This window comes from Crassostrea angulata, chromosome 9 (genome assembly GCF_025612915.1).
Source record: "Crassostrea angulata isolate pt1a10 chromosome 9, ASM2561291v2, whole genome shotgun sequence".
Classification (NCBI taxonomy): Eukaryota; Metazoa; Mollusca; class Bivalvia; order Ostreida; family Ostreidae; genus Magallana; species Magallana angulata.
The window spans coordinates 34,603,350-34,625,944 of NC_069119.1; the positions used below are offsets into that span (position 1 = coordinate 34,603,350).

The window sequence follows — 22,595 nt, forward strand, 5'->3', positions numbered from 1 at the left end:
GTATTCAAAGGAAATCAAAGTATTGAATGTACTGAGAGGAGCTAATTACAAATACGTTTTAAAATAATAAAAGGTAAATGTATCTCTTTTAATCTCATGGTCAAGATTAAACCCTCAAATGTAACTCTCTTTCTTATCACCATATTCAGTTCATTGCAAACTGATTTGTTGCCAAGTGTACATTCCGTGACAGAATGTATTCCACATCTTTGCGAGTCAATGTAATCTTGTTTCTTCATCATTTCCCTAATTCAAATTGGTATGGGACACCTCCATATTGTGACGTACTTTCTATCGAGATAAACAATAAAATCAAGTAGAATCATATAATTTTTGTCGTGTCCAAAATTATTACCTAACATCGTAGCGCAATGGTTTAGATCGTTGACTACGAATTTCATGAGTTTGAATCCCTCTGGGGCTTTTATAATTTTTACCTTTCCAAGATGCATTCCATTTTTGTGATTATACTGCAAATGACAGTTAGGTCCCCTTTTCATTGGAATTTATTTTTGACAGTTATTCCTCCCACGCCCTTAAAAAAACATTGACTGTCCCATCAAAGAAATTTTTGAATGTTACAAACATCTGTTTTATCTCAAAATTAACAAAATAGTAGAAATAAAGAAAAGATTGACAAAATCATATTTATTCAATAATTATTTTAATCAATTAAACCATTAACATTGAAAAAATACAAAAATGTCAGCCGGTACGCTGGTTCAACCAGACGCTTGACTGTTTCCGCTTTTTTCCGGAATTTACGAAGAAAGCCGAGCAACTAATCGACTTGAAATCGACTTAAAAATGGATTTGTAGTAGCAACAGCTTCCACTTTTCACCACCTCACATGAATACAACTTCATGTATATAAAATGGAGTTACAAAACAACATGTAAATACTTTTAACATCGCTTGCAACAGAAAAATAGCGATATATACATATATCCTACACATTATTTCTTTATAAATTTCTATCAAACAAAAAAATAAATGACTTCAAATTTACGTCGTTTTCTTTCTGATTCAATAAAAAAGCAAAATGGTTAAACAGCAGATAATTTAACATGGTAACAATACACTGTAACGATGAATGATCATTGTAAATGAAGTATTTCTTATCCTATAAGACTTTCAGTATCTTGTCTTTAATTGGTTTTCCCCTCTTTGGTAAAATTTATCATTCCATCAGGATTTCAATGATGGATCACAGACATCAAACATTTACCAAAAAAATGTGTTAAAATCCTTACACCTTGAAAAAAATTGTGAATAATTAAAAAAGAAAACATTTGGAAACACCTAGAAAAAATGACTCAAATATTATGATTGCTGTATAATTAAATAGAAGCTGCTTAGTTTCTACAGAAGTGAGACCATTATACCTTCTATATAGGCCTAAAAAAATTATGCTGAAAGAAATAGCTTTAATGATCTGCTTATTTTAATAGTTAACTTATGAAAAACAAGGTCATTGTAAATGCTAGCTGCTTTAATTTTCTCCTTACAATCATCAAGTTTACCTACGTATTTACTTATACACATGTTCATGACAGTAATGCCAGGGTTTAATTAAGTGGATTTGTCAAAGTCATAGAAAATAATGTCTAAAAATAGAAATGCCGTTCATAAAAAATCACCGTAAGTGTATACGACTTGAAAAAATGTGTGTACAACCACTGAACCGGAGAATTTGTAAGTTCTCCAATATGACGTTCTTCAAAGATACAATTCATACAACCTTTGATGGATTGGGGGGAGGGGGTGTATTTTGTGTATTATGTGTAAACAGCAAACAACCTATGTAATATAATGGCACAATTAATGAAAAAATATTGCTCATTCTCTGAGCATGTAAACTTGACACACACACATATATAATACAACCTATAGGTTTCATGTTTTAAATTTGTTCAAAAATTTATAAACATATAAATATAACCCTAACTTTTAAATCAAAAATTGAAACATAAATACAATCACGTAAAAAGCTTTCTTACGAGGTTCCCAGCTTACCGTAATTTTGCTGTACCAAAAGATTCAATGATCACATATAAGCAACAAATAAAATAATTAAAACACACTTGGGTCCACACAATATAGTGTAAAACAAACAGAAAATACTTTTGTTGTACAATTATATCTTTTCAAAAAAATTGACAGAATCTGAAAATACTTATAAAAGTATCAAAAAAATTATCTTTTTTTTCAAGATTTCCCTCTATTAGAAGAAAAACTTAACCACGCCACAGGGAATTTTATTAGAGCTCTAATAAAAACAAATTTCAATTGTTACTTAACTTTGTAAATAAATGTTTTTAACCAAATATAAACTAAATATTCTACATTTTCTATTCAACAATTAATATTTTTGCAATAAATAACGAGTGGATTTAATATCACATACAATATACATTTGTTCAAACACACACGATTAGTCTACAAACAAAAAGTAAGGAATGCATGCATCAATATACGAAAAGGTGGACCGATACTCAGTATGGAATGGAAACTTGACAATGGTCCATAACATTTGTTCCTTAATTTGAAACAGCAGTAGTAAAATGAAAACATTACCTATATTAAATTGGTCATATCAAATTTCTTTCAAAACAATAAAATTTGTTCTGTCAGTTTGAGCATTCTCATATAAATTATAAAAACTTGGTAAAATATCATTTTCCCAAATGAAGAAAATCTTATTTTCATACTGCATTATTAAACTCAATGCAATTAAATCAATACTTTATTAAGAGGGCTTGATGGACGTGGCCATTTTTTGACTGTATTGATCTCCTTAAGAAGAAGAGCTCTACAGGGTAGGTAAAAATGTTGCAATGTTAAAAATGTTGCAAAATACCTATAATCTAAAAAGTTAAAATATTTGGATTTTTTTTTTTACTAAATAATAGTTCATAGCTAAATAAAACACATCTTAAACTTTTTTGGCAGATCTGATAGTTAAATTTGACCATCCAACCTCCTTAAGTCAAAGCAGTACTATTAACTACAACCTTACTGAGCTTCAGTATACTTGCCCTATAGAATAACACTGATTGTAAATAGTTGATATCACATACAGGATATATAACTACATGTATACATGTATGCACAATAACCTTTTTTTTCACTCCCACATCAACATTCTAATTGTGAAGTTTTTAATACATGTACTTATCCCCTAACATATATGACTGCATGGTTTTCAGATAAATAATTAAATGAAGCAGTGAAAACCACATTGTCATTTGAATGGAGTCCTAAATAATCTGTAAGTGTATATAGAAACATAATGTGATTTGGATCCAATGACATGGATCTACAGTATTCTCACAATGGTTGAAATTTTTAAGACTACACATTTCAAACGTAAAAATGTACACAATGGTTGTAAAAAAAAAATCATGGTTTGTGAAGCAGTTTTGATTCATAATATAGTTTCAAAATATGCCATTGAAAAAAACTTTCTACATCTTATTACACATAATATATTCATCGAGAATTGGTAATTACATGTGACAAGGGAAACAACAGCTTCAACATACATTCCCAACATGAAAACAAAACTCTCAGGAGATCATATTTGTAAGGAATGAAGAGTATGGAATGTATAAAACCTCAACATGAAAAGCAAATTCAACGGCAGAATACTCCTCTAAGACAGATAACTCTGGCAACTATGAATATGATAAGAAATTTAGAAGGAAAAGGATTTCAATACAAAACTAAAAAATAACTAAATCTAACTCCTCTATGTGGATCTTGAGGGCAAAAAAAAATGAATAAAGAATCTCTCATAAATACTAATTTTGTCTGAGAAAGAATTGATGGCTCATCTTCATTTACCGGTACACCTGAACATTGAAAATAGCAGCAAGAAGTTTTACTTGTGAATTATTGTCACAAGGAGTATTCATTGTATTCATTTAATCTAAAGAAACCAGGGTGGGTTAGTTTTTACATGCAGGTATATCAATGAACAACATAGTTTATATTTCTATATCACCCACTTTCCCGCTGGGTAAAGTAAATATCAGACAATTTACAAAACATGCCGCCTAGTTAGGTTAAAACAAGAATATTCGTCACCACAACTGAATCGAGACTGACTAGAGGTAGAACGGAATCAAGACAATCACACCAAGCATCACTTGTCAGCGATAACATTTTTTGTACATATAGATCAAATTTCTCCTCTTTTTTTTTTAATTGAAAAAAAAAAGCAAAAGTTTTCCTTAAAAAATGTACAAAAAGTGTCACAACAAACCAATGCCATTTGACACTTAAAATCAGGAGACTTTCTTTTTCTTTTTTCTTTTTCTCTCCAAAATAATCAAATAATTACCAAACCAAAAGTTAACTCCCATTAGTTTCTGTTATTTAACATTGAAAATCTAAGACTCTATAAAAAAAAAATTTATCATACAAAAATGTTCTTCAAATAACCAATGCCATTTAACACTGATAATTCGACGACTCCACCAATAACAAAGTACAGAAGATTCCTCTCTACAGAGATGATTCAGCTCAGGAATGGCTCCTTTTTATGGGGACTTAATATGACACACAAGTGTTTCAATGCTGTGTTGTTGTCTTCCTCACAGAATGGTGCACAACTTTTTCTTTGCTTTCCTCCGTCGATGCTGTTTGGGGTCAAACGGTTGCTGCCTGTAGATAAACAAAATCAGTCATTTAAATCCTACAGGCACAGACCTACAGAAGGGAAGTACCCCCACAAATTTCAGGATGGCTTAAGGTACTTCACTACACCGAGACTTATACTTTTTAAGACTCTACGTCACAAGATGGCGATTTAAATGTTTTGTTAAACTGTTTGTATCAATCGATTCAGATGTATATCGTCATAGCTCAGTGGTTAAAGTATCAGGCTTGTGAACCGCAGTTCATGAGTTCGAATCCACCTGGGGCTTTTGTTTATGTTTACGGAATGAAATATTTGAAAATTTCATTTTTTTCTAAAATTGCACATTTTTTCGCCTATTTGACATCTATACTTCTCATCTATCATGCTCTCTCTCATAATCAAGTAATTTTCTGCTGATTTGAGAAAATATTTCAAGGTGTAGTGAGACACCTTAATTCCTATAGTAAAGTTACCAAAATACTGACTCACCCATCCACCTAATGAAAACATGTTATTTCAGAACCTACCAAACTCCAATTTCTATAGTAAAGTTACCAAAACCATTGACCTACCACCCACCCAATGAAAACACGGACAAATTTCAGGGTGGCTTAATTAATTCCTATAGTAAAGTTACCAAAAAAATTGACCCATCCACCCACCCACCCAATGAAAACACATACATTTCAGAACCCACCAAACTCCAACTCCCCAACTCAAGGACAAATTCTTGGTTTTGCACATGTATGTTTGCTACTTACTTGATCTTAAAGAGATTGCATTTTTGTAACAAGATTTATTTTTAGTTCATACATTTTATGTACTGGAAATTAACAACAATATTATATTTCTAGAATCCTTCAGTTTTATTTTTGTTTATTTGTTTATCAATGATGATGTGTATATTGTATAATAAAGATTTTGCTGACTATTACACCTGAAGAAAGATAACTCTTGTCTCTTTTAACTAAATGATAGAGAGATCGTATAACTCTCTTCTACTTCCAGTGGAAAAAACAAACTGGAGGTAAAATATCTCCTTATAAAGCTAATAAATGTACCGGTGTGAATTCACTTCCAAATTCACATTACAGTTAGTGGTTATGCATTTGAGAAGTGTTTACTTTGGCAAAAGTATAAAATTGTTATAGCCAAAATAAAACAACCATCAAACTAAAAGCTTATGCAATGATCATTGTGATGTCATGAATATGACTATTGACCCATTAAAAAGCTCACGCATAAATTAACATTTTTAATTTCTAGCCGGCTCATATAAGGAAAAATACTACATTTTTTGCGAACGTAAAATATTCTCACCTGATGACCCGCACCACTTCATGAAATGCAAGATCCACATTGATTGGAGGATCCTTGGCACTCGTCTCTATGTACGGAATCTACAAAACAGTGCACAGCTAATCAAAAAGAGGCTTATAAAGTACACAGTATTGCTATTGTCTTTAGAAGATAAATAATGACAATTTTTTCTGCAACCACCTATTTCCGATTGTAAAACATTGGTCCAAAGAGACAATTCATCATTGAAATAAATTCTAAAACTTTTAACTAATAGACATAAATAGACTGTTTCATGGCAAGAAATATTTTTTTTATAAACCTTCAAATTTTTCTCACATGCAATGAATTATTTTACAGCTAATAATATGAATTATTTGACAATGATTTGATATACTGCTCCATCATACAATCAAACTCTTTCCTTTGATTGACCTTGACACTCACATTTAACCTTGTGGCCAGGGTGCGGCCATCGTCCTCTGTGACCTTGCGCTGCTGGACGAGGTCCACTTTGTTGGCGACCAGTATCATAGGGTAGGTATCTCTGTAATAAACAACGCATCACATATCATTATACAATTACTGGCTGTAATAAACAACAAATCACATATCATTATACAATGATTGGCTGTAATAAACAACAAATCACATATCATTATACAATGATTGGCTGTAATAAACAACAAATCACATATCATTATACAATGACTGGCTGTAATAAACAACAAATCACATATCATTATACAATGACTGGCTGTAATAAACAACAAATCACAAATCATTATACAATGATTGGCTGTAATAAACAACAAATCACATATCATTATACAATGACTGGCTGTAATAAACAACAAATCACATATCATTATACAATGATTGGCTGTAATAAACAACAAATCTTATATGATTATACAATGATTGGCTGTAATAAACAACAAATCACATATCATTATACAATGATTGGCTGTAATAAACAACAAATCACATATCATTATACAATTACTGGCTGTAATAAACAACAAATCACATATCATTATACAATTACTGGCTGTAATAAACAACAAATCACATATCATTATACAATGATTGGCTGTAATAAACAACAAATCTTATATCATTACACAATGATTGGCTGTAATAAACAACAAATCTTATATCATTATACAAGTACATGTGTATCATAGGGGAGGTTTCTCTGTAATAAACAAACACTTACAGTTAATCACACATAATTATATAAATATTGGCTGTAATAAACAACAACAATCAAGAGAGTTATCATACTGGTGTCTTGCATTTTTACAGTTCTTAAGCATTTTAGATTATTTAAAATCTAAGCTCATGGTGAAAACTCTCTCTCTCTCTCCCTCTCTCTTTCTCTCTCTCTCTCTCTCTCTCTCTCTCTCTCTCTCTCTCTCTGCAAACAGCAGTTTGCAATTAAATTGGTTTAAGATTGTAACTTTACTTTGACAAAATAATAATTGCCCAACCAGCTGACTAAAGTTCAAACAAAGAATTTTCCTGACAAAGGGAGATAACTTTAAGAATGTTATATATACTTCTCATTCTACTGGACACAAAATGGTTATGGATTTAAAAGGACATATGCACCTGAGCTCATGACATTGATGATTTACACTAAATATGATGGGATCACTTGTAAGATCAGATTACATACACAATGAGTTGACTTCTTAAATCCTGAAATAAACCTGATCTAACCCTAACTGAGCAACAAATACTTCTGCACAATTAAAGCACCAATAAACAACTCCCTATTAATAAAATCAATCCAATTATCCCTTGTTGAATCACCAATGTTAAGTTTTTTAAGAGTTTTTTCTCAAGCATTTTTGCGGCCATTTAAACCTCTTTTGAAGTTAACCAAGGTTTGATATATCCAATATAAACGATCCGAAAATAGGTAAATCTGATTAAAGTAAAGAAAGAGATGTACCAAGAATTTCAAAAAAAAAATATTTCACTAGAGAGCTCTTTTTATCCTTCCCACTGGGTTTTAAAAAGAGATTAAAATTTTTAAAATACCGCAGCAGTATAGAGCTCAGTACATACGAATTGAAATAAAAATTTCAATACCAGGTTTTAACTTTTTAAATCAAACTCTGACTTAGATATAAGGTATATAAAGCCAATTTATTTGCACAGTACAAAACACATGCAGTCATGCACAAGCATGTGTGCATGTATGTGCACGCACATGTAGTGAGTTGAAGGAGATTAGACTAAATCCCCATTCAAGATGCACATATCCATGGCATTCTTTAAATTTAAGGATTTTATCATAGGCAGTTGATAACTTCCATCTCTGATTATAAATATTTGATATTATACAGCTATGATGTCACATTCAATTTTACACGTTTCTGCTGAAATGACGTTAATATCAGGCTATTGAAAAGAAGTTTACGAATATATATCAGGAGGGGTTAATTTTCCATGGTACATCATGTACAATGTACATGACTTTAATTCAACTTGTAAACATTGTGTTTTTTGTACCCCCTTCAGGAAAGACTTGTGACAGAAAACACAATGAGTTGGTTAGAGAAAAGTCATCATGGTCATGCATATTCCATCAGAAAGCATGACATATCATTGCAGTGTATTGCCATGGTGAAGACCCAAAAATGATACCAAACCTTTAGTCAGCAAAATCACAGGGCCCCCATTCCCCTGTTGTGATTTGGTCATAGTGATGTGCCAACCCTCTATCGAGCAAAACCTCAACAAAGCATACAAGTTTGTATCATTAGAGAAGTCAAAGTGAGAACTTATAACAATTAATACATGCACTTGTAAGCTGGGAGCATAGCTACCGAATCTTTTCTTTTGAATTACTTAAAACACTTGCCCTGATTGTTGATCTTTTTTTATTGTTTTGGCCTATCTTGCCTTCCTATGCTGTGGTAGGCCATGCGATGGGAAAAGCATTTTAAGGAGGCTGGTTGGGCAATCAACAAATTAACCATCAGTTCTACCTTAAATTTTTAGAAATTATGTTTTGAGCTATAAATTTTCATTTTTTAAAGAAAAATAAACTTTCAAAGGCATGAACTTGAAAAAAAACCCCGTTTTTTAACCTATTTAATGTCAAATATGGATATATTATTTTTAAAGTCTACCTTTTTACATCTTTATATAGAGCTCTTCGTAACAAGGAGATCAACATAGTCTTAAAATGGCCATAGAGCCCTCTTAAATAGAAAATAGGAGTGAAGACTGGGTTGGAATCCTACATATTATGTGTAGTTATCTGGTATCTGTCCATTTGGAATGTGACATTGGGAACTAGTTTACCTTCCTGCTATCAGGTGATATACCCATTCAACAAAAAGATCAGATAACAACTATAATGAAAGTATTACCTTTTTTATCATTGTCATCTGTAGAGTTTGATATGAATATAAACATGACTTTTACGACCAAATCAAAACTGAATCCCTGGGGTCACCAGCCATAAATTTGTTTTATTTCTAACTCTGATTTAATCACAAGATCTATTCTTCCTTTTACTAGTCTTATTACTCATGGAAGTTATCTTTTAGGCTAGAATTGAATCTTTCCTTAATTACAGGGTTTTTATCACAAGCATAATTAAGGAGGCCGGCTCACTACCCCTTGAAAAAGTTCCTCAAATCAGTAGAAATGTTTTTGGATAAACATTTATGATTTCCAACAAATTATTTAGTAATTCTGAACAAAAGCGCCTGGTGGATTCGAAATTGTGATCTGCGGTTCTCAAGCCCAATTCTTTAACCACTGAGCTATGATGATATTCAACAAAAATGGTTGATACACAATTCAACGAAACATTGAAATTGCCATCTTCTGACTTAAGTGTCATAAAAAGTATAAGTCTTGATGTAGTGAGGTACCTTAAATTCAAAACTCATGAATCATAAAAAATGGGGTGTCACTTAATGCTAGAGGTTATCATGATATTCGAGTGTGTAATTATTCTAATGTCATTGAAACACCAGAAAGAACAGGAAATACTTAAAGCTGACCCAGAGAGCTTCAATCAAAACCGAAAAAAAAAATCTTTTTACAGATTATTAAATCCAATAGCTTCTCTTTTAACCCACTTGATATAGAAGGAGCTTTTATTTAAACTGACAAGGGAGAAATCACCAACCGGAAATATGTTAGAAAAATAAATGCAGTTCCTTCTTTCTTGAGACAGAAGGCGTTTTATCAGAACATGAAAATCGTCTTGACCCAGATAAGAAACCTGCCAAAGTATGACAAGTGATGTCAGAGGCTCCCTGCTCTCTTCTAACGATTGATAGAATCCCATCTACTTATCTTTGGGGGCCCATATCATGTATCTAGCATGAAAAAGAAAGAGGGAGGCAGAGAGAAAATAAAATTCCAGTTTTTTTTACCTCTAGACATCATAGGTAATAGTGATAATCTATACCAAAGTGAAATAATCAGTGACTGAGCCTCCTTGAAATCTGCAACATATTTTTCAAGAGAATGCCACAAATACCATGGCGATTATGAGGCAATAACTATAGATAAAAATGATAAGAAATTATATTAACATAAATAAATCATTATACATTGTACAGTTAGTTGAGAGAGGGCAAACAAACAGTTCTTAAAGGTGGTCTGAATTCACTTCTTTGTTGCTCCACACTAAAACTTTAATTGATGGAGAATCTTTTTTTCATTTAGATCCTACAGAAATCTGTGCTGAATTTGACCCCTTACATAATATCCTTGACACACAGAACGTGAAGGTATGTGAAATAATTTTTGGCTCCACCCTCCTACAAACTGAACTTTGACCCTAAACTGTCCTTGACCTTCAGAATCAGTGTGTGGAAGAATTATGCATACTATACTCCTCTAAAACATAATTTACTGTCCTTAATTACCGGTATAACCTTCAGAATTTGCATGAAGAAAAATGTTATGCCCGATTCTCTAACAAAACTGAACTTTGACCCTTCACCTGTCCTTGAACTTCAGAATCTGTGTGTGGAAGAATTCTGTCTACTATACTCCTCCTGTCCTTAACCTTCAAAATTTGCATGAAGAAATATGTTATGCCTGATTCTCTAACAAACTGAACTTTGACCCCTCACCTGTCCTTGACCCTCAGGATCTGTGTGTGGAAGTTCTGTATGTTCTGGAAGCTGTGGAGGTCAGTGACGGAGAACACGAGCAGGAACCCGTCCCCCTTCCTCATATACTGCTCCCTCATCGCGCTGAACTCCTCCTGACCCGCCGTGTCCAGTACTACAAACAGGGCGAAAAGTAGGTCAGTACAATCACACGAGAAAGTAGGTCAGAATTACAATCAGGCCAAAAAGTAAGTCAATACAATCACACCAGAAAGTAGGTCAGAAGTACAATCACAAAGATGATCAGTACTACAATCACAGCGTAAAGTAAGTAAGTCTACAGTCACAATGTAAAATTAAGTCAGAACATGTGTTGCAATCACATGTTAAGTAGGTCATTTCTACATCACAGTCGTTATTAAAATGTTAATTATGTTAGACCAGAAAATGATGCTAGCACTGTCACATATCACAGTGATTATATGATGAAAAGTGACAAAGGATTTGTCTTCTGTGTTACTCCTTTAGAGATCTATATGTTTTCTTTTGTTTTTGCTTTTTGATATAAAAATTTATTATTCAGGCTAAATAGTAGTTACATAATTCAAACAGAAAAATGGAGATTGACTGACGTATATATATCAAAATAATTTATATGACTGTCATGATCGAGTCAATATCAAAATCCTCTGAACTAGGAGTAGACATGCTGACATAATGCCAATGATTTGAACTCTCTGTGTATACAAAATGTGTTTGCTTTATCAAGACCAAATATTGATAGCCATATATATTGCACATAAAATATGTTCAGTTAGTCACCGAACACAACAGATGACGTACAGCCCATATTTTCTTCTTAATTCATTTTTGTCCATAGGAGCAGATTATATCTTATGTCATACAACAAACAGTGGAAAGAGAAAGATAGTAAGTTTACATCAATCGAATAAATGCCAATGTGCAATCAATCGGTAACTTAACCTATATGTGTTTGGACAATATGAAGGTTAAAGACCTCAAGTCCTCAAAACAACTCAATAATTCATAACTTACAGTTTTACAACCCACTGACAATTAGCTTTAAACTTTTCTGAAAAATTATTCAAAATTGCTCATTATCACCAGCGAGGAAAAAAATCATGCATGCTTATAATGCATTTATGGGTTAATGACACGCAACATACATTGTATGTATGTTATTATAAACAGTTATGGACACATAAATAGCACAAAGTAAATATCATTACATTATCATATGATTAGCTGGAAAATAACATCACATAAATAATATAATATTAATGTGCCAAATATAATTCCCTCGACATTGAAAGGCCACAAATCCAGGATTTACCCCTTTTCACATAATAGCTCTAGCAGGCACATAGTTTTAAAGGCAATGAACAGTAGATATCCTCGACTTGGTAAATATAAAAAGTCGACAGAGTTTAAAACCGCCCGAGAGTGGACAAACAACAGATACTTGGCAATATGAGGTGTTGACACGACAGAGATTTGTACGTGTAGTGAAAAACAATTTGCATGCAAACAGGATATACACTTGTTGAAAGTTTAATTCAGTGATTGATTTGAATCTCTTTGTAATTCAATTTCAAAGTGAATTCAAACCTGTTATCTATGTTGTGTCTTTTAAAACTATATACCTAACAGTAACTTTTCTTTTCTATTAAATTATATTATTAATAAAAATATATACTATCCTGAGATATATACCGTACTACCCTGAGATTTGTTCATTTGAAATGGAGTCATATTTAATAGATGTTTCTTTATCATGTTTATCTAGATGCATTTTCATTTTCTTTTTTATTTAAATAAGTGACTCTCCTAGCAACTATCTATCAAAACATCCTCTCGTATATACTTTTTATTTACACACAGAAAAGCTGAGTGCTATTGTAGATTAACATCTGTGTATCTATATATATAATGTGCAACCACAGGTGCTATTAAAATATGCACATTTGATACTTAAAAAAAGAGAAATAAAAGAATCTAGCAGAAAAAGAGATATCTTGTAATGCAAAATGAGAAGGAAGTAATCGGATAGAAGTATATGTACCATCCAAAACACATGGTCGTCCGTCGATGTTCGTGTGTTGAATGTAGGAATCTTCTATTGTTGGGTCGTAGTCTTCGACGAAAAGTTTCTGAAAAAACTGGATAGTCAGGGCCGACTTTCCCACACCTCCATCCCCAACCACCACCAGCTTGTACGTGATTTCGTTGTGAGACTTCGACATTCTGTCAATTAAATCTTCCTTCTGGATTCTGGGTTCTTTCTTAATAATTAAGAGGGAAGTTTATGTCATATAAAACAGGCGCCTGTAGGTTGTTGTGGTCAATATGTTCCTTAAACCTTCCAAGAAAAAAATATTTTCCGCAGATATATTTTTCTTTCACAGGTGTATCACAGTTTTCCCTGAAACAACAATTTCCTTTTTAACTGTGCATTAAACGTTAAATATTCCGAGAAAATTCGCACTGTCGTATTTCCGTTTACCTGTATGTTGTCCGAGATCTGTAGTTTCAATATGCTTTACGTTTACTCAGTGATTAGAATCAAACACAATCATGTTCCTCAATTAAAATCACTCACTCAAACAAAAATATAGTAGATCCCAAAAAATAAAAATTAAAATATCGATAAATATCCTCAACGGGGTGACATATCAAAACAATTTGATGAAAGTCCGCGCGGGTTGTGATGTCACTGGCGTCATTTCTCAGCAACACGTGGAGTTGTGTAGGTATGATCGCAATACCTGAGTCCCCGAGATCATTTTCTGGTTCACGAAACGATTTACTGCTAGCCTACCTGTTTACAATGTAGTACTTTGATCCCCCTGCACTGCCATGACGTTCTTTAAACGCGTATATCGCTTGTTAAACCCCCTGTGATTGGCTGCAATTTGAGGATTCCTTTGAACGAGGAAAATGATTGGACGATATTTTTAGTGATCGTAATGTTCTAATTTTAGAACCTGTCAGCGTAAACAATTTTCGGGAGGGGGGGGGGGGGGGTTAACTGTTACAGTTCTCATCTCTATAAACATCATTGACTATGTAAAACAGTAGAAACTTTTCCGAGCTTTCCATGTAAAAGATATAACGTTAAAATTCTCAATATTTTATGAACAACCTCTTCAAAAAAAAAAAAAAAATGAATGAATAATAAAAAAAATACGACGGATGACCAAATCTGAGAATTGCCATGAATCTGTACGTCACAAGAATTTCAGTTATTTTCATCTACGCCCTCGGCTTTCTTTTTTTACCTAAAAATCTGGCTCCAGCAGCTGGCAATATTTCAAATTTTATTTTCCTTCCGAGACTTGAATGATCATTGATCAACTGCCATTGAAAAAATAAACTTGTGCATAGTTTATAACATATTTATTTTATTTTATCTTTATTTGACCGTTTATAAAAAAAAAAGTTTTAGCAATTTATGTTTTCGAAGACTTTCGAATTGTTAAGTTGCATTGAAGGCCAAGACACCAGTAAAAGTCACAAACGAATTTATAAACAAAAATTCTTTATTTCAAAAACTATACCTATTTATTTTTAAAATATCTGGCATTGGACAAAACATGCCTGAAAATATGTATGCAGCCATTTTAATTGTTGTCGTGAAACTTAATACTACTCTCAAACTTAATACACTTTTATTCATAGAATATTGTAATACGTGCAGGTCTAATTTATCTACATTTTGTACGGACATATAAAATAAATCATTGTAGTTTTCATGTTTCAATTAAACAAACTACCGCTATAGAGTCGTTTTAACTAGAGCTTGGAGCTAGTAATATCTTTTGTTGTGGTTTGCAACAATGATTTTCACATGCAGGTGTTACGAAATCTAGTAAATATTTAGCCCGAAATATCTGACGTTTTCCTGGCTTTTTTTAACGATTTTATCAATTTTCCTGGCATGTGAAATATCAAATCGTTAAAAAGGTCAGGAAAATGTCAGATACGTCGGACTGTAGTAAATATTATACATAGTTTTCCAAAAGAAGCGCGAGTGACTGCCACCACACCCAAGCACCCATCCTCAACTATAATATCTAGTAAAAGCCTCGACTGCCCCCTAAATTAAAAAAAAAATACTTTTTAAATATACATGTAGGTATATTTACTTTGTAGAGTACTCCCGACACGAGAGAGAAAATTGATTTTGAAGGCACCTGGAGTTGCATGCTTTCACTTATTTTATACTTTCGTTTATACTTTTGACCACTGATCTTCATTTGGTCTCTTTCTTTTATACTCATGAGCAATATATAATGAATAGGACCCTTGGCTAGCGAAAATGACTGATAATTTATTAAAATATATTGTGTGTTGTTTTTTGAAATCCCACAGTAGTACATGCACTGCGTTTATAGTATGTGAATAGCTAACAGTCTTCATTTCTTAGATTTAGATGAATGACCTAATAAACCGTAGTAAAATGTTACAGATGTTTATTTAATGGTTAGCAATAATTATATGTCCAATCGACCGACGTGGCCATAAAATGGAGAATTCGGGCAGACAAAACACCTAATACAGCCTGCTTTTCTTTTCTTGTCGTCTTATATCATATATGTCTTCTTCAAGCTGGCTAGAAAAGATGTACTCTAGATTCATCAATATTCGTGGTTATCAATTTTCGTGGATTTAGCGACAATTCCAGTTTCAATGATACGGAGATTCCTGGCTAATGATCCCATCAATACAGTGAACTATTATAGAAATTGCCCTACAATGACATTTAATTTTGTGGATCAATTCAACAACGAAATTCACAAAAATAAGCATTCAACGAATATTGGTAAAATCACATCAAAAGATTTTTTTTTTAAAAAGTACATTTTTAAAAGGCCAGAGCAACACTTGACTCACTGCTTGTATATAATATGGCTTCAGATTTAATTTGGACTTGTTTCAAATACAATATGTACCACCCTTAACTTTTGTAGGTATCCTGGTCCTGCGGTCACTAAAATTTTCAAATCAATGAAATAAGTCCACAATTAAAAAAATTACAGTAAAAGGAAAGTGCATTTATTTTGGTCAGAACTGAGACTTGAGGCCGAGTATTGACTGGAGGAAAGTTGGTTACAGTGGGGCCTCAATGAAAGAATCAATTTATCACAACTGTGGACGTCTCCCACGTTCTCCATTAATTAATATACAAAAGAAAAATACAGTCAAACTTCATTATCTCGAACTAGATGGGACTGTTTTAAAACTTCGACATATCCGAGTATTCGAGGGTAAAATACTTAAAAAATAAGTTACTTATAAATCACTTTGCCATATCCACTGTATTAGAGATATCGGTGTTCAGGTGTCGTTGTTCAACTGTATGAAGATGTTGGTTAAAAGTTTGGTTGCTGATATAAAAATTCAAAGAGCATTGTAAAGATTTTTAAACATTTTTAATTTTTTACATTTAATTATAATGACAGTATTCAATAAACAGCTACAGTTTCAAATTAAAAGCTGTATTTTTTTCCTCAGAAACACGTAAAAACATGATCATAGATAATAAAAATCATCTTGTACAATTTAATATTGTATAAAATCTAAAACGGAAATGATACAGCATACGAAACAGAGAGAACCATATCGTAACAGCATGGTGTGTGACAGATCAGCCAGACGTAGCTCCCATGTTATATATATATATACATAGGGATATATCATAAAAAAAATCCTCCCACATCGGAAGAATATATAATTTCATATATATAATATGTATATATAAGTATATTTACTTACAGATATAAAGACATTTTTTTTCACACGCACATTTAAGTTGCTGATTAGTTTCTCCTTTTTTTTTTAAATATTTCATACAAATAAAAAAAAAAGAAAAGAAAGAACTCAACAGATGATATCTACAAATATATACAGACAGGAGTGAGGTGCATATATCTGAGTTTATATATATACACGGTCTATGACAAATGATCACGTGACAATATCTAAACAAAATTGCTTGATGACCAGGGGAAATAACTCCAAAACGGTAACATACACAAATCAACACAGATAATAAACACTCCAAATAAAACTTAAATATAACAATTTATGTCCAATAAATATGATAATGCATATTCATTAATTCATAAAATGATAATTTCATTGCTCACAAATTCGTAATTCTAGATTTCACAGGGTAATTTTCTCTCGAAGTGTTACAACCCCAATAAATAAATCATGCAGTATACTCAAAAAATCAAAATTTCAAATTTGATATGTCTCAGATATCAATTACAAACGAGTATTAATTACTTATCCATCAAAGTACAAACATTTTCTTTTTCTAAATGTACATTTGTATTTACCCCCACCCCCATTTTTCTAAAAATATATAAATACTCTAATAAGTGACTAAAATGCATGTTTTCCACATTTTAAATAACATGCCAATACAAATTGAATATTTTTGTTTCTAAACACATCAATAGGTATACTGGTAATGTGATTCATAGTTTTCTCACATAAAAAAACAAGCCCCCCAACCTTCCCAAAAAAAAAGTGTTTTAAACATTTCTAAATATAAATGGCTTGGTTCAGTATTTGCCTTCAGAAGAACACATATTTATAATCCCTGGTAGTATGTTGCTGGTTTACTAAATGCTATGGCAACCTGGAAAACGTTATGGCACTCAACCACAAATGAATTTTTTGATACCAGCTTTTATCATGAGAAAAGATGATAATGCATTTTTGTAAGTTAGGCCAACATAAAAAAAAATGTAGAATTGATCTGGCACCATAGCAATAAGTCAAGAGATACAGCACTGATTTATTTAAATGCAATAATGAAAAGGGGAATCAGTCAAATTTTCTATTTTCAATTCCATTTTTAATTATTTCAAATAAGTAAAATGCCTGCCTGCTGCACAATATTTGAAATGTTTGGTTAAGATTCTTTCATTTGTTTTTGCCCAACCTAATCTAAGGTGCAACATTCCTGTGAAAAGGGGGATAACTCTAACTAAAATACAAATCACTTATTTTAAGCGAGACCAAAATGAACTATTATAAACTCTTGCACTACACACTTAATCTAAATCAGTGTGCAATGCAATCACATTTTTTTATATTACAATACTTTTAGAAAAGGGGTTTTGCACCTTAAGTGATGAAACAACTAAAGGCCTATATAAAAATCAAACCTTACTTACTCTAGACTAGAAAGTGAACAGGTTTTAAAAGGTTCTGAGTCAGGTTTTACACCTTTTGAACAATAAGTAAAGGGACTTCGTCGTCAACTATGGAAAATGAACATTTAGACTGGTAAATACTGGAATTATGTTTCCTATTATTCTTGTTATTTTTCAGCTGCACTTTAACAATATTATATTTCCCAACCGAACGCCCTGGCACAAAAAATAGAATGAAGAATAGATGCACAAATTTCAAGAAAAATAAAAATGTGAATGTTAATTTTCTGTTTTCAAACAAGCACCATTTAATTTGACTATTATATGCATAATATTTTTTTTAAGTGTATCAAAACATTTATTAAGTTATAGTTTCTTGCCATTTTAAGACTTGGCGTAATCAAAATTTTTTCTTAACTTTTGCTTGAAACACAGAGAACAATGAAATAAATAACAATACAACTTATATATGACATGGACTACACTACTGTATACAGGGTTATTTTCACCACGTTTAATTTTCGCCCATCTACAATTGCAAACAGTTTCGCTCCGTCTTGAATTTGCTCAGAAGCAGTTGTCTTTAAAGAGAGATAATAAAAAACATTTGAATTTGCCAAGTCTTAAATTTGCCAGCTGACAACAAGGGTGAAAGGGGCGAAAATTAAACAGGGGCGAATATTTCCCTGACTACATCATTCACACAAGAATTGCTACAGGACAAGACAGTGGTCACAAACACTCCAGAATATTGCCATTTGATGAGTAAGTACCATTATCTTGAACTAAGAAGAATTTCCTACAAAGACCATGATGAGGATTATGGATTCTGTATCACCTAACACAGAGCCCAACTGTTTATCAGCTGGTGAAGCCCATGATGGCTTCGTTCATTAAATCATCGTCTATCTCCAACATTCCCGCCGGCGAGCTGTGCTGAACGGACTTTGGGGAGGGGTTTGGGGAGTGTCTAGGTTTAGGTGACGGGGTGTGGGTTTTCTGTCGATTATTGACTACGGTCACGGGTGACAGTTTCTTGTTTTCGTCGTTGAGATCCACGATGCACTTTGGCGAGTTGAGCGAGTTGTTCTTGCCGTGTTGGCGCGGCGACTGACAGTCGATGATCAGGTTTTCGGGACTTCCTCCAGAGCTTGCCGGACTCAGCACAGGTTTAGTCGTACTGATGCGAGCTTTCCGTCGCACCGACATGTTCTCAATGTCCTCGCAATCGTTCTCGTCAACAGAAACGACGCTCTTTGGTGTCGGCACTTTGAAAACGTCCCCCTCCCCTTTACGAATACTGTTGTCCACTGTCACATTGGTCTCACCATTCACTTTGGGAATCACTTTGGGTGATTTCTTACAGACAGACTGCATAGATAAATCTTTTGCTTTAGAATCTACATCCTCACTAGAGTCCCCAGGCTTTCCGCCAGTCTCACTTTTTGATACATTTTCCTTGTCATCTTTGTCGTGTTTGGAAGTGAAATTCTCCGAAGCACTCTTTAGAAGTGAGGCGAACAAATTCCTGGAATTGTCCACAATTTTTAAATCCTTATTCTTATCAATCCCACTTGGGGAATCTCTGGAAGGAAGGTTTTTGTCACTGGAATCAGCCTTCTTTGGTTCTGACACCGACTGCCTCTCTAATCCATTGCTGGCCTTATCCAGGCCATCTAAAGCATTCTCTGTTTTCCCTTTGGCCTGCTCCCCTCCTTCGTCCAATGAATTCTGCCGATTTGTCTCCCCTCCCACTCCGTGAGGCACTTTGGCGTTCGTTAACTTGTCGATCACGGCAGACAGGGAACTTTTGCGGGGGCGCATCTTGGCGTTGGAGGAGGGGCAGCTTGTAGTGGGGGAGACCATGGACCCTGGGGTGGTGGTCTTGGGGGGAGTGTCAGTACTGACCATGATAGGACTGGTCACCTTGCTGGCAGTCGTTACTGAAATAGACTTGGGGGACTCCGAGACCTTGGTGACAAGGTTGGGGGTTTTCCCTGGGGGACCCTGACTTAGGAGTGGACTATTTCTTGAAAGGTTCGACACACTGGGGGACTGGTCTCCGGTCGGGGTAGCCTTGGGTGGGTAGCTACTGGGGGAGGATGTCTGTGGATTTGACTTGTTAATGGTTGTGGTGGGGGGAGGGGTACTGATAGGAATGGGCTTGTTGATGTTGGGACTGACATTATTGTGCCCACTCCCTGGGGTAGGGGTCTTCAGGGGATGAGTGGTATTACTGCCCACAGGGATTTTAGGAGGATTGGAATTGGAAGGTGGTCGGCCATTGATTCCCAGCTTGTTAGAAGTATGACTGAGGGGAGATTTTCCATTTGAACTACTTGGTGACTTATTGTTGGCAGAATTCACACTTGGAGATCGGCTCCCCATCTGGCTTCCTCTGACATTGGGAGAGTTCACTAAAGTACTTTTTGAATTTAAATTTGCACTATTTTTAGAGTTTGCTGGAAAATTCTTTGGTGTTCCTGGAGTGTTTGGGGAGTTTCTGACCCCTCCCTGATGTGGGTTGTTAGAGACACTAACTTTTGTGTTTGAATGCGAGTTCACAGTTGTTAATTTCGACATTCCTGCAACGCTTGTCGACACAGAAGTCGTCGTAGAAACTGATGTCGACGTGACAGACACAGTGGGTTTGGTGTTGTTGTTAGATGAAGAAGCTGAACTGATCTTGGGAATGCGCGGAAGGCTGGACAAACCTTTATCTTTTGGATTCAAGAAGGACAAAACGGAGTTGAGGGGATTATTGGAATTTTTACTGAATGAGTTGGATGACTGCCCTTTGCTGGAGGAGTTCAATGACTTAGAAGAGTTCAGTCCGCTCTTGCTTCCCGAAACAGACGGGGAGCCACTTTTCCGATCACTGGAGTATTTCCCGTTTGAGCTTTTGGAAATTCCAGAAGACAATCGGCCGCTTTGGGACAGTTTCCTCTCTGCGGACGCGGCCTTGAGTGAGGTAGATGATGAGGCAACAGACTTATTGCTGGGAAAAGATTTCGACCCTCCGAACGTGGGTTGGGTTTTTGCTGAAGTTGGAGTGGACACTTTTCCCGGGGAAGGCGTTGTCCCTCCAGCTTTGGAATTTCCAGAGGTGAGAATGGACACTGCCCCTATCCTACCTATTGTTGTTGAGGTGGGAGTAGCAGAGCCCGGGGAGGAAGTAGGTGTGGGGGTTTTAGCATTGGACACAGCAGAACTGGGGGGTATGGCGATAGGTTTTAACTTGATTTTGGGGGTTTTGGTCATGAGCTTTGAGTCCTCCTTGCTCACATTAACACTCGTCATGGAAAGTGACTTATGGGAATTTTTTAGTGATTTCTGACTGTTAATGCTAGATTTTCTCGTTCCGTCGCCTTTTTCTCTTCCTGATGGTGAAGATCTTGGACTGTTTTCCATCGATACCCCAACAGATTTGATGATCTTGAGCTTAGTCGATGTTTTATCTTCGCTCTCCACTGGGGTAGCACTATACATTTCACAAGACGTGGCGCGACTGTTGCTATCCAAGCGTTTCTTCTTCTTGTGCTCCTTCTCTTTCTTGTCCCGTTTTCTTTTCCCGGGTTCGGTACTTTTCGCTTCCTTCTTTTTCAACTTGTCACCTTTTCCTATTTTATTCAGCAAATGTTTCGCAGTTTTTGATTTGTTGAAAAGCTGTAGACCCGTAGGGGACGCAGTGATCATGGACAAGTCATTACTGTCCTCCTCATCACTGTTAAAGTCATACGCCTCAGCACTAGACTTCTTGCGATTGATCCCAAGTAAATCGGAATTCTTAATTCCCGAAAGCTTCATCCTCATTTTTCCTTTGGTATTTTTAATTTTTAACTTCTCGCTCTGCAACAAGCTGTTTTCGTTCGGCGAGCTCATCAGCAGAGACCGGAGATCCTTGTGACCTAGTTTCAGTTCCGGTTTGAACTCCGTCGTTAAATCCCCACCAATGTCGTGACGGGAGATGGAGGAGTTACTGACCGGACTCAGGTTATTGAACGAGTCGGACAGGTCGAACGAGCGGGTGGAATAAAGCGACGTGTCACTGTCACTAGTGTTCCCGTGGGTGAAACTGGTTGAACGAGAGAACGATAAATTGCTGCCTGCTTTGAAACTGTCGTTAGAGTCGATAGAGATTTGGTGCTGGTACTGAGCTACTTTGCCCACAGAATTCTGTCTGACCAATGTCTTACGAGCCTGCAAAGCAGAATAAAACATCAGTGCAAGTTTTAGGATCTACTAACTATAAATTTAATAAGATGTATAATTCATTTTTTGTCTGACAAATAATTAATCCAACTAGAATACAATGGCATGAATTTCCAAAACGCTTGCAAATAGGCCTTCTCAGATCACATTAGG

At 34.5% G+C, this 22,595-nt stretch overlaps 2 protein-coding genes across 3 annotated transcripts in view; both read right to left on the reverse strand.

The window, feature by feature from the left end:
• Positions 1–633: 633 nt before the first annotated feature.
• LOC128163099 (ras-related protein M-Ras-like) lies at positions 634–13,933 on the reverse strand. 2 transcript variants are annotated; one of them, XM_052826590.1, is made up of 6 exons: positions 13,565–13,933; positions 13,124–13,483; positions 11,062–11,215; positions 6,392–6,491; positions 5,966–6,045; positions 634–4,668 (listed from the first exon to the last, which is right to left on the reverse strand). In XM_052826590.1, exons 2-6 carry the CDS (start codon positions 13,302–13,304, stop codon positions 4,599–4,601), a joined length of 585 nt encoding a protein of 194 aa, XP_052682550.1. In that variant the 5' UTR covers positions 13,305–13,483; positions 13,565–13,933; the 3' UTR covers positions 634–4,598. The 2 variants fall into 2 exon arrangements, with proteins under 2 accessions (XP_052682550.1, XP_052682549.1); XM_052826589.1 differs by having other exon boundaries at positions 13,124–13,933.
• Positions 13,934–16,481: 2,548 nt separating this feature from the next.
• Positions 16,482–22,595, reverse strand: part of LOC128162718 (mediator of RNA polymerase II transcription subunit 1-like) — a 28,772-nt gene continuing 22,658 nt past the window's right edge. Inside the window, exon 17 of the mRNA XM_052826002.1 lies at positions 16,482–22,430. Within this exon, the coding sequence (XP_052681962.1) occupies positions 19,092–22,430 (3,339 nt within the window). The 3' untranslated portion in view covers positions 16,482–19,091. The remainder of the gene's footprint in view (positions 22,431–22,595) is intronic.